Below are 13776 nucleotides of genomic sequence, written 5' to 3' on the forward strand. Positions count from 1 at the left end.
AGACATTGCTAGTTAACAAAACATTGCAACTATAAACACTTTCTAATTTCATATTTTATTGCACTATAAAACTTCCATGGCGTGTGGAAGAGCTGGACCAGAACCTTCTGAGGATTTGCATTAACCTCGTTGCCTGCAATTTTGAGTCATTTTAATAAAGATTGGATTAAGGGTTTAATAATGGCTTTCAAAGAAGACTTGTCTTTGCTTATAGCTATAGAGTTCAGCTAAGGAAACAAATTATGTAATTGCATTCTTTGATCCTAAAAATGTCTACATAATAGGAATCCAAAATAAATGCTATTGTGGGATGCTTCTGCCTCATGCTTCAAGGACCAACTCAAGTTACTTTTATTTAATGAGCATAGTAGGGATTATAAAACAGAGTTAGAAAGGGGTGGGGAGTTTGGCCGAGTGGTAGAGTTCTTGCTTAGCATGCACAATGACCCGGGTTTGATTCCTTGGTACCACACACATAGAAAATAAAAAGCTGGAAGTGGTGCTGAGGCTCGAGTGATAGAGCTCTAGCCTTGAGAAAGTCCAAGGACAGTGTTCACACCCTGAGCTCAAGCCCAGGATTGGCCAAAAAAAAAAAATATCTCATATTGTTACAGGATCTCACTTTGTTATCTGATATATTGAATTTATTTGTATTTGGTTATTTGAAATTTGATAGGGAAGGGGGGAAAACCAGCACGGGGGGGGGGTGTGTGGGTGGTGGGGGGGAGGGTAATGGGAACCAAGACATGTGAAAGGGTATCAATGTATGTGAATTAATGCACCTTCTATCTGGCAAATATCATGTAACCCTTTTATTAATTACAATAAAAAAGTTTCTGCTTAAAAATAAAATAAAATAAAACAGAGGCTGACTGAGCTCCTATCTAATCGCCTATGCCTATCTCATGCTGTATTTGAGGTGTTATTTGCTTAGCAGGTGCAGAATCTTGCAGTGGATTATTCATAGTTCAGAGGACAGCGAAGCCTCTCTGAAAGAACATGAAACATCTTGCTTAAATATTACATTTTTACAAACCATGGAAACTTCCTTTATAGTGACTCATAGATGTTAACATTCCTGTGTATTCTAACCAGAAGACTTCTTTTGCAGTTTAATATAAATAGTAAAATCTCATACAGGGCCAGAAAGTCTCATCTGAAACCTAGCCAAGTGACATTCAATAAGAAATCATCCCTGTCGGTTCTCCTCCTGTTGAAACAGGATTATGGACTGCCACTGCCATGCTGAGTTCCCTGCTTGATGACAAGGCTTGTGAAACTGAACTAGGCTAGTTTTTCATTCAGCAGATCTGGAGAAGAGAGAACACTCATGCCAGTTTCTGCCTCTGGGAAGGTGTCTCATTGCTAAGCCAGATTTCTTTGTTTGTTTAAACTAGTTGTTTGCCCTAAAATCAATCCTTTACAATTGAAGTGATTTGTGTGACACCAAGTATTAGGCAGATTTGGAAATAGTAACTTAGTATAAAGAACAAATCCTCAACCCAGTTTCTAGCCATTATTTGAATAGCTACAAGGCAGAATACTACTTATAAAGAGTACTTTTAGCTCAACTCTTAGGCAATACAGTAATATCACTGTCAACATCCACCAGACTTACTTGGAAAGAAAAGAATGGGGGTTACCTCATAGTGTATTCACTCTAAAATTATCTGAAGTGAAGGTTATTTTGAGTAACACATTTTTAAACAGCATGTAAGTTCAGTAAATGAGTCTTTGTAGTCTAAAAACTAGGAAAAGTAGACATATTTAAAATTTGCATTTAAAATAATTTAAGACCCTTGTCTCTGGCAGTTCATTGATGCCATATTGATTAATCAAGGGCCCTTTAAAATATCCAACCTAAGTTATTAAGCTTATAGCATAAGTTTTATGCAAAAATAGTATATTGCATGTTCATATAAAGTTAAGGTATGAATTGATTGATCTTGTAGAACAATGCCTAGATTTACAATGAAAGTGATATGTTGGATAAGAAGGGAAAGAAAACTAATATTTTTCTAGGATTAAAGGCATTAGTTAATGCCATCTTAGGAGTTTGTGGAAGGGGGAAAACAAGATGGAGGTGGTTGGGGGAAGGAAATGGGGACTAAGATATGAGAAAGGGTATCAGTGTTTGTGAAGTAATGCACCTTCTATCTGGTGAATATAATGTAACCCTTCTATTAATTACAATAAAATATATTTGAAAAAAGTAAATTGATATTGAAGAACTTGAGCTTTTGAAAAGTATATGTTGTCCAATAATACAAGTGGGATAGTTTTTATGAATATCTTATTTTATTTGCATAAATGTATTGTACAAAGGGGTTTCACTATGGCATCTTCATACATATATGTATTGTACTTTAATCAAATGCACCTATACTATTCTTTCTTAACTCTTTTCTCTGCACCTCTCAGTTTAATAGTTTTTAATGGTTTTATTATATTATTTTCATTTATATATGAAGTCATAGGTGTATGTATGAATTTTCAAAATCTAGAAAACAAAGTATTAAAATTTTCACACATTAAGGTAATCTTTCAGGTCTTTTCTTGAGTTCTGAGAGCTGTATAACCACAAAAGATACAAAAGAAGAGCAGTCAGTTCAGTGTGTGTGTGTGTGTGTGTGTGTGTGTGTGTGTGTGTGTGTGTGATACTTTCCCCCCAAGAATTCTTAGTTCTTTGAAACAACGCTTTCCATTTCCCTCTGACTTGGAAAGGTCACTTTAAGGAATTGTCAGAAATATAATAGGAATTGACTTCCTGAAAGGTTTTTCTTTTGTGGATTAGACACATTCTGTAATGTTTGGTATCACACAGGAATGGTCCTGTCCTGAAATCTCTTCACACACGGAGGACCTGAAATAACCTTTTCAAACGTCATGATTGGGCATTTCTTCCAACTCAGTTGCTCTAGTGCTCACTCTGCAGTAGTTTCTTGGAGATTTGTATTGTTTTTAGTGACAAAGCAAAATTCCAAGGTAGGTAAGTTAGTCATTTCAAGATTGTTTTGGGATTTTGTGTTGTAAATTTTCAAAATTAAGGTAATGCTAATAACATCTCAAGGAACAAAGTAAGTTTTAAATCAAAAACAGAGGTTTGGTAGGAATTTCTTACTTGTTAACCCATCTAATTTGGCCAGGAAGTAAAAAGTTAACAAATGAGCTTAGTGTCTTTATATATTGGAAAGATATTTCCTGGCCTTTTCAGTATCATTCTGGAAGTATCTTAAACTTTAGCCTACTAGCATACTTGTAGTAAGAAGAGAAAGGATTTCAGACTGCTGCTTCTCTATAAACCTAGAATCTTACGAAGAAAAAAATCTCTTGTTTGTTTGTTTAGAGATCAGGTCTCCTGATTCATAGACTTCTTGAATAGTAGCTGAAAACTATAGTTTTATGATTCTCTTGCCTCATCCTTTTGAGTACTAGAATCATAGGTAGATATTGCACTACACAACATAGTTCTTTTGAATTCTTATTTTATAAGCACATCCAGTCTCCTCAGATATTTTTAAAGGACTCTTATTTTCTTTGTCATATTTTAAAATAACCAAGTCTTCTGTAAGAGAAATAAACTAAATCACAAAGAATCATTCTTAAAGTGATAATAAATATACTAAGCAAAAAAGATGGCAGTAACCATAATCCACAATAAGTAGTTTCTAAGAAAAAGTTATTATCAAACACTGGAGTTAGCAGGGCCACCAATATTCTTGATGATGAAATCCAAATACCATATTGGCTGCAAAATCTTTCCCCACTAGAATAGATCATATCAGAAAACGCAAGCCAATGACAAAATTTCTCCTGGAAGGTTAATATCAATCTTATAAGTAGGTTGAGCAATGAAACAAAGAGTATTTTCTACCAGAACGTTACCTGGAATCTAAACACCACATGCCAAAACAAGATAATTTAAATGTATCTTGTGTCGAGTCTATATAACTGCAGGAAATATTACAGAATTTAGGTCTACATATAGAAATGTAACAACACAGAGTTCCACCTTTCTGTATACAATTACTGCAGTCATTACAGACTGACTGCTCTACACTGATGTTACTAGGGCAGCTGATTCTTCCTTCAAATTCTTCAAAGCTCAGCACATCTCTGAAACATGAGTTATAAAAGGTAGGGCAACACTCAAGCGGTGGCTTTGAGGATTATATAAATCTGAGGCTCTGCCTGGAAAGAAAAACCGCATCGGGATTTTATATAATTCAGCTAGGCTATTAAAGAAGAAAGCAAATCTCAGGCAGTATTTCTTACGCTGGTTTCTGGAAAGAGGAAAGTTTAAGATTACCTGCTTGCTTTTTAAAGTTCCCGAGGATATGGTATATTTCATAAAGTATTTTGACTAGTGCATATGGCCCCTTATTTACAGCTAAATGTTTAATAAGCTCATTCTTCTAAATAGCATGCTTTAATTCTTATATTATCTGTTAGACTTGAAAGGCAATGACTGTAATCATCAGTGGGTAAAAATGGAGCAGGTATAATAGGAAGCACGTGCAAACATATCACAGTGAAGTCCCAGCAAGGCTGAGATGAATAAGTAGCCACACCCCGAGATCCACAAACTACATACAGACACCATCCCTGTACACACTTAGGGTCATTTCATATGGGAACCAGAAAGCACAATTGGAGTATTCTTGTGCACTGACTGGTAGGTTTTCTGTGATTTCAATAAAAAAAAAAAACTAGCTTGGAGTTTGGCAAAGGAGTTAGTTTGTGTAGAGTTATCTTTCTAGATTAGGAAGAATAGCCATTAAAAATTGCTTGCTGACATAATTTGCCTTAATATAAGAAGATAAGGGGAGTTTATTGGAAAAGGTATGAATAATGTCAGTGTGTTAAGCTGGAAATTAACAGTTTAGAGACTGCATCCTTTTCCTTTATCTGACTCATTAACCTCTTAACTAACCCTTCCTGCCGTGAGCAAGCAGACCATTATTGTACATGTGTCACCTGTAAAGTAAACCTTAGGTATTCACTAGGTTTTATTTCCAATCCACATTACCTCTGCCCTGCTCACTGCCCCTTAAACCCTATGGTTCACATTTTCCCGTACACATCCCAGAGTTCCTTCTTGTTTGTGTTTGTTTTGGGCATCAGTTTTATTGTCTTGCCTCAGCCTCTTGCATGCTAGAATCACAGGCAATACATTACACAGTAAAGTTCTCCTAAATTCATATTTAAAAATAATCCATTGTATTTGCCCACTCCAGTTACTGAAGAACACTGGAAAACTTTTCTTTAAAGTGCATTTCTGTCTGCTTTATGACTATCATTGCAAAACTACACACATGAGGCCTATGGACCCCTTTTTGCCTTGTCACTGTGTACTGACTCTGGATATAGGGCCGCCACTGAGTGTAGATGATTCTACAGATAACCCTAACACCTGGTGGATTTTAGTCCCTAAGGAGAGAGCTCAGGGGCCAAAGCGCTGCTGTGCTCCCTAACACTGTGGAAATATGGAAGGCTGAGAGGAAGGGCACAGCAGCCTTTTTCACCAAGGCTCTGATTATTAACTGAGGTAGGAAGATTAGGATTTGTTTTGCAGACATTTTTTACTCAGCTGTTTCAATACAGTGACTATTCGTCTGTACACAGAACTCCAATGAAGTGGTCTTTCATGTTATGAAGGGGAGAGACAGACAGTTAGACAGACACAAAAATGAAAAAGAGCTAGAAACAAGGCAGAGACAGAAGAGAAGAAGGATAGATGAGTAGGAGGAAGGGAGAGTGGAAGAAAATAATCAAGGGAAAGAAAAAGAAAAATGGATAAAGAAGAAAAAGAGGGAGAGGAGGGAAGGAGGAAAGGGGAAGAGCAGATAGGCACTGCATGGTAGAGAATGTACTGAACTCAATGTAAGTCCTTTGATCTGTCAGTTGTGTCTTAGATCTAGCCAAAGCAGCTAAATGGATAGGGCAGTTTAACCAAGTACAAATCTTATATGGGACAAAAAAAAAAAAAAAGGAATCCAGTAACAATATAGAATTTGACCACGTAGCATTCTTTTGTTGTTTCTGCTGGTACTGACTCATGTATGCTAGGCAAGTACTTTACCACTCTGTTATATCCCCAAGCCCAGAGGATATTCTTGGTTCAGTCTCCCTGGGATGAGTTTTGTATAGATTAGTAGACTGAACAATCTCACAATAGGACAGCAGAGTCCTATTCTGAGGTCTAGAGTTTGCTGGGAACAGATTTAACCTAATCAGCCACTTAACAATCAGATGACCCATACACCCTTTACTGCTTTCTGTTTCCTGTCTTTTCTTTGAAGAGTTTTATTTATTCACCACGTTGAACATAGTACCCAGAATCTCAAACATGTTAAGCAAGTGTATTCCCACTGACCTATATCCCCAGTGTTCCTCGCCTCTTGTTTTGTCTCTGACCCTTATCCTAACCTTGCTGCAGCATCTCACGTAGTGTCTTGCTCTCAAATGGCTACTTTGGAGACAGTGGCCAGCCTTTTGCTGCCCTTCTGGACCCAAGGTCTGTCTTATTGTTTAATATTTCACATGCCCTATTCAGCACTTCAGCTGAGACATGCAGCAGATTCCACAGGATAAGGAAACAAGTCCCCTGTCCAGTACAAAGTACTGGGCACACAGAAAACATAGCTATGTTGCTTTGTTCTTGGGTCTTCTTAATTCTCTTTCCTTGCTCTATTTTATATGGTTCTCTCTAAAAACTTAAATGAGATGTTAAAGCTAAAATAAGCATGAGTTTTCAAAAAATACATGTCAACATGAGTGGAATTTAAGAAAATAAAAAAGTCGAGAGAAACATTTATTATTAAAGCAAAACAAACATATGCTAAGATTCAGTTTTGAATTTGGCAGCTTACTTAGGGATGGATCTTGTTTGTTGACTATATTTTATTAACATAAAATGGAGACACAATCTGCTTTTCAGGTTTCCAGGATAAATGTTTTAAATGCTCTGTATGTATGTGGGCCGCTCCAATTCCAAATCTTTGAATGTTCAATATTCTTTTTTTTGTTGTTGTTGTTGATTTTTTGGCCAGGCCTGGGCTTGAGCTCAGGGCCTGAGCACTGTCCTTGGACTTTCTCAAGGCTAGAGCTCTACCACTTGAGCCTCAGCACCACTTCTGGCTCTTTTCTATGTATGTGGTACCGAAGAATCGAACCCGGGTCTTTGTGCATGCTAGGCAAGCACTCTACCACTAGGCCAAACTCCTGGCCCATGAACGTTCAATATTCTTATATACAAACCCTCACAATTCTCATACTTATTCCAAATAATTTCTGGACAATTCATAATACCTAATAATGCAAAGCTATGGGAATACTTGCTGTATTGCTTATGAGATATAAGAAAAAATGTACATGTTCAATATAAGGTGGTATTTTAAAAAATATTTTTATTAAGATTTTTTAACATACATTAGTTTCACAAAGGGGCTTCATTGCGACACTTCTACACATGTAAACAAGATAACCCACCAGCCTTGTTTCATCTGTCACTCTTTTTTGAGTCCCCTTTTTCCTGTCTTAAAATCATTTCCACGACTTTCATTGTTCTATTTTCATATACACGTTCATAAAAATAATTTTTGAGGGGCCGCGAGTTTGGCCTAGTGGCAGAGTGCTTGCCTAGCATGAATGAAGACCCGGGTTCGATTCCTCGGTACCACATACATAGGAAAAAGATGGAAGTGGTGTGAGGCTCAAGTGGTAGAGTGCTAAGCCTTGAGAAAGTCCAAGGACAGTGCTCAGGCCCTGAGCTCAAGCCCAGAACTGGCAATAATAATAATAATAATTTTTGATCTGCAGTATTCTGCACTTATGTTTAGAGAACTCACGGATGTGGAGGTCTTCCTGTCTTATTTGGGCTTCACTGTGATTTAAACTCAGGGCCTTCTACTTGATAGTGCAGGTGGTTACTCTGTTTGAATCACACCTCCAGCATTGGCTGACTATATCTAGTGTTCATACCATTCCTCTTAATTTTAAAGTCCCATAATCTACTGTTGGTAGAATGGGGTCACCATTAATTCCTTAATTCCATTATTTCTTTTGCTGGAATTTTGACACTGGTCAAGAACTCCCTGCCTTCTCTGAATAATTAAGGTACAAAGGCATGCCGAGAGGGTGGAGGGGTGGGACTGGCAAACTTGCTTCAGATTCTTGGAATCATTGCTGAGAGCAATGACAGACCTACTAGTGAGAAGGACAAGCAGGTATGAGCAGGTGTCAGCCAAATATGTCTCCAGAAAGTCTCAGCTGACCATTATCCACTACAGTGGGTTTTCCAATTTGGAAAATACTAGGACTTTAAGGACTAAACTTTAGCTGACTTTTAACTAGTGGAAAGAACTTGGTCTTTGTAAGATAAAATTCTAAAACCTACCATGTACATCCTCTAGTAAACTCTAAAAGAAGGAAAGGAAGGAAGGAAGAGAGGGAGGGAGAGGAAGGGAAAGAAAGAAGAAAGGAAGGAAGGAAAAGAGAAAGAAAGAAAGAAAGAAAGAAAGAAAGAAAGAAAGAAAGAAAAGAAAGAAAGGTTGCAAACTCCAAACCTCTCTCTCTCTCTGAGTCGTCTATCAATTCATGAAAGGAAGACATTCTCACATTCCTCAGCTAGATGCCATCATTCGCAAAGGGTAGCCTTTTTTAAAAAAATATCATGTTTTGGGGGTGGGGGGGAGGGAAATGCGGACCAAGACATGTGAAAGGGTATCAATGTATGTGAATTAATGCACCTTCTATCTGGCAAATATCATGTGACCCTTCTATTAATTACAATAAAAATATATGAAAAAAATATCAAGGCTTCATTGGTAGCTTTGTGTTCCATATGGGTCCTTAAGGAGAGTCAGGTTATAGAATAATTTTACATTTTCATTTGTTTCCAGATACACTACTTAATTTATTTTCAGCCTTCTAATGAAGGGAACTACTGGCCCGAGAGAACTAGAATAACAGTCCAGCTGTGTTTAGATGAGGAACTGCTCCTGTGAATTCTGTATATTTTTAACCTTTCATTTGTAATCCCTGTCTTATAATGACACACCCCCTGCCCCTGCTCCACCACCCCCAGTGTATGGTTTCTAACTTTATGTTCCTTCAGCCAAAGGGACGGGACTGGGAATCAATCCAACAGATTGAAAGATTAGTATCCCCCCTTGTCCTATGCTCACGTGTTCCCTTTTGTAAGAAAATGCTTATCACACTAGAACTTTGAAACATGCTGCATAGCTTAATGCAACTTATATGTTTCCTTCACTAATTCCCTAGTTTGAGAAAGCAATCAAAAGAAATTGTCAGGATCTCTTTTCCAAGTTGGTCTCTTTCCAAAACTGAGTTCATTGTAAAACCTTGTAAATGTTTTATGGACTCAAATGATAATTATGTAACATAGTTGGAAGGATTATGACTTTGAGTTTTGAATGTAAGTCTCTATCAAGAGATCTCAGACTGTCAAAGTGCTTTGTGAAACCTTTCCATTTTTTATAATAGCACTTTGAATAAAAAGAAATCACGACAGTTAATGAGCTAAGACATTTCTTGTCAGTTATAATGTCCTAGAGGAAAGTATGACTTTAGGCCTCCAAGATAGACAACAAACTCTAACAGTAGGTTGCTTTTATCCTCCCATGATTTCTCTCATCTTCTTTCTACATTGTTGAGCTCGCAGTAGTATTGATTTAAGCAAGGCAGACTTGAAGGTGCTTTCTGCATGGAGAATAGAATGTATTCTATCTGGTTACACATTCATATAGTTTGTGTTCTTGGACTAAGAAATTAGTGATGCTCTGAGTGCCCCCCAAAATTTATACCTTTTAAGACATACAAAGATGGATGCTTAAACTGCTGGACTTGTCATATTTGGGTTATCTTTAATGCATAATTCTGTAGACTATAAAATGAAAACAGATGGGTATTACCATTATTTTTCTTGAAGTCCAGTCCAGCCTCAATATTAAGCCTTCACTGGATATAAAGTTGTTATCAGGATAACTGATATGGTTAAGAGATACCATACCAATTCATGTGTGGAGGGAAAAATAAAACTACAGAAGAAACTACCCCAGGTGTGGTGGCACCTGCCTGTCATGCCTGTCATGAGAAAGGAGGATCATGAGTTAAGAGACCTGCCTGGGTACATAGTGAGAGCCTATGTAAGAAGGAGACTAAAGATGAGTAGTGAGAATGGAAAGGAAAGGAGGAAAGATGTAGGGTAAGGAAGGGGAGAAGATGAACAGGAAACAACTTTTACTCTAGATCCAAGGGGAAGAAAGGAAAAAGTCATCAATGCATGGCTTAGTGCCGCTGGGCTAATGCTGGAGTTGATGTCCTCCTGAAGACCTGGGCCTTGAGGCTGGACAGATGGTGGCATTTTCTACGGGGAGTATGAGAAGGCCAGGTCTACAGGTCCACATGTGCTGGCTGTTCTAAGAAGAAATTCTTGCTGCTTGTGTGATGATCCGCTGTTGGAGTTGAGGGTTTTCTTCCCCAGAGCTTCAAGGAAAGAGTAGCTTTTGTGATTCAAGCAGAAATGTGCAATTCCCATGTCCGGTTTATCAATCTTGCTCCAGAATCCAGTATTGGCAGAACTCACATCCCAAATAAATAACACATGCCAATTTATACCCAGAGCAAACAAAAAAGAAACTTCATATCCACACTGGTCCAGATCACCATCCACACGAATGGCTTCTATATGGAAATAGTGGAGTTTTCCCAGTTCACTGAGAGTGTAGGCCAGAGGTCAGATGAACACCATGTGATGGTCATATGTAGTTATAGGCAGAAGGAAGAGCTTCAGTGCAGTCCTTCAGGAACAAACAGGTAACTGGGGGAAAGGATGTGGGCCAGATGCCGCTAGCAACTGTGAGAATGTAAGGAATGAAAACCCCACAGCATTCCGAAAGAAACAAGGAATTTGGGATTGGTACATAGTAGTGAAAGGAAATGAGGCTGAAGATAAGGTGGAACCAAATAGTCTCAAGTGTCTCACATTCATCATGGAAGTACAATTTTTTTTGTCATAAATTAAAAGGGGAATCATTTTAGCATTTAACAGGAAAACTTCTGTTACTCTAATATTTGGAGAAAATTAATCATTCAACATAAATCTGTTATCATCCCCATTTAGTAAACACAAGTCATAGACTGAGGTTTCAAGGTTGTCGCAGAAGATTTTTTAAAAAGTTGGCACCAGGGAATACATTTAGGAGCCACTAAAGCTAATGTAGACATACAGAGTGGAGAAGTACTCGCTCTCCAAGGCTGTGGTAACAAATTACCAATTGAGTGAGTGGCTTAGACAAAGAAAGACTTATTCTCTTATAGCCATGAAGGCAAGAGTCCAGCACCTGGCCATGACAGAGTTGATGCTTCCTAGAATCACTGAGAGAATTGATTCCAGGTGTAAGGCCTTGCTTCTGGTTGTGTTGGGAGTACTTGGTTCTTTTTGTTTATAGATGGATCAATCCAGTTTGTCTCCATTGGCTCAAATTGTCTCCACTGGCTCAAATTGTCTCCACATTGCCTTCTCTTCTGTGTATCTCTGTGTCTCAGTCTCCACTGCCTTTTAAAAATACGGACATTTGTCGTTAGATTGAAGGCCCCTCTCAAAATAGGAACAATCTGCCAGGCACCATGGCTCACACCTGTAATCCTAGCTACTCAGGAGGCTGAGATCTGAGGATCAAGGTTCAAAGCCAGCCTGGCCACTAAAAAGTCTGTGAGACTTTTATCTCCAATTAACCACCAGAAAACTGCAAGTGGTACTGGGGTAGGCCTTGAGCTGAAGAGCTCAGGGACCCAGACCCAGAGTTCAAGTCCCTCGACAAAAAAAAAAAAAAAAATCAGAACTATCTGTTTCAAGACATGTAATTTGTTTATAATAGTGAAGACTCCTTTCCCAAATACAGTCATATTCAAAAGTTCAGGGAATCAGGACTTGGATATGTCTTTTTGGCACCATAATAGATGTATAGTAGAGCACCTCTGTAGTTAGAATGTGTCTTCAAAGGTGACACTCACCCAATAGCAAGAAAGTCTGGTTTTGAACCAGACAATGTGGAACAGAACCCTGGTTCTGCCACTCAGAGATAGTGAAATTTTTATGCTTTGGGTTTTACCCTTAGAATTTTTTTTAAAAAGGCTACATCATAATATTCATGGGTCTACTGTGGATAGTTAATTCAAGTACAAGGTTAATAGTGTATAGCCCCTCCTAAGTCTTGCATGGGTGACTGACAGACTACCTCTCTGACTGCCTGCCATCAGGAAACTGAGCAAACTTAACTACTCTAAATTAGATCATCTGGGTAATATTGATCTGCATAGATGTGTGTGTTGGGGCGGGGGAGGTGTGTGTACACATGGCAATGCGTATGTGCCTGTGCATTTAAAGGCTGCTAAGACTAGAAAGACTATTAGAACTGGAAATGAAAGGAACTGACCACAACATTCAAGGAACTATGTTGACATGAATCAGACTAAGTGCAATTTAACTTAAGTGAAAACTCAAGACTTGGTTTTTATCCTAGATATCTAACAAACAGCAAACCTTTGAAGAGATGGATGTAGTCCTTCAGTTAAAACACTCACATAGGAATGGTCTGGTATGGCACAGAATGGAAAGGACTTTCCTGCTGGAGGAGTGCTATAGCTCAGAGGCAGTCATATGGAAGAGTTGTAAAGTTCTTTGGTTTAGGACTCCAGGCATAGACATTCCACCCTTTCATTCTAGCCTTTTGAAACAGAGGTTTCCATTTATTTATTTATTCTTTAATGTTTCGTGGCTTGAGGTCAGGGCCTGGGCACTGTCCCTGAGCTTTTGTGCTTAAGGCCAGTGCTCTGCCTCTTGGAGCCACAGCTCCACTTCTGGTTTTCTAGTGGTTAATTGGAGGTAAGAGTCTGACCAAAGACTAGCTTTGAACTGTGATCCTCAGAGCTCAGTGTGTAACTAAGATTACAGGTGTGAGCTACAAGCACCTGGCTTAGTGGTTCATGTCTGTGATACTCTGACCGGGGAGAGCTACTTGAGAATGTATAACACAACTATGTTGGAGATGGCAGTACTAAAGTAGAACATAAAAGTATTTATACTGAACAAGTCACACAACAGATAATGAGAAATTAATCCTGGTACAGGGTATGAATGTCAAAAGCAGATCTTTTAAGGCATGTTGTTTGTATAGTTCTGGAGACAGTGTGTGTGTGTGTGTGTGTGTGTGTGTGTGTGTGTGTGTGTGTGTGTGTGTGTGTGTATGTGTATTTAAAAAGTATTAATCAGTATGACCAAGATAAAATTAATAACTCACCCTCATACTTTTCTTTTGAGGTACTGAGGATCTCTGCTAGAGAAGAACCTTAAACCCACAGAACTATGGCAGACAATCACTAGCTGTAGATCTTAGTGGCGTAAAGCCTGAGTATGCCATGCTCTGCTCTCATTGTGCCTCTCAACTCTGCCCACAGGTGTGTGTCATAGGTTATGTTCTTTTGAGACCTGCTCATTGGGAATCGCCTGGTGTCACTGCGTGTCTGTTGGTGCTTGTGTTTGCTGCTTGCCTTCTTGCCATGTCTAACGAAGTAGAAACCAGTGCAAGCAATGGTCAGCCTGACCAACAGGCTGCACCTAAAGCTCCATCGAAGAAGGAGAAGAAGAAAGGTATGCAAAAAGCTTCTGGAGGCCAGCAAGGGGAGGTAGATGTGGTTCCCTCCAAAGAAATGTGAAAATCTGGGTAGAGGAAGAGCTGGCGCTTGCCTGAT

General features: G+C 38.6%; 1 protein-coding gene across 5 annotated transcripts in view; it reads left to right on the forward strand.

Annotated features, from left to right (window-relative positions):
* The window catches only part of Dab2 (DAB adaptor protein 2), a 49195-nt gene that overhangs the window by 13667 nt on the left and 21752 nt on the right, over nt 1-13776 (forward strand). For all 5 annotated transcript variants that reach the window (XM_090332016.1, XM_090332013.1, XM_090332014.1 and 2 more), the window contains exon 2: nt 13483-13675. In XM_090332016.1, the coding sequence (XP_090188142.1) occupies nt 13585-13675 (91 nt within the window). In that variant the 5' untranslated portion in view covers nt 13483-13584. The remainder of the gene's footprint in view (nt 1-13482; nt 13676-13776) is intronic.

Source organism: Megascapheus bottae, chromosome 4 (assembly GCF_031878675.1).
Source record: "Megascapheus bottae isolate mThoBot1 chromosome 4, mThoBot2.hap1, whole genome shotgun sequence".
NCBI lineage: Eukaryota > Metazoa > Chordata > Mammalia > Rodentia > Geomyidae > Megascapheus > Megascapheus bottae.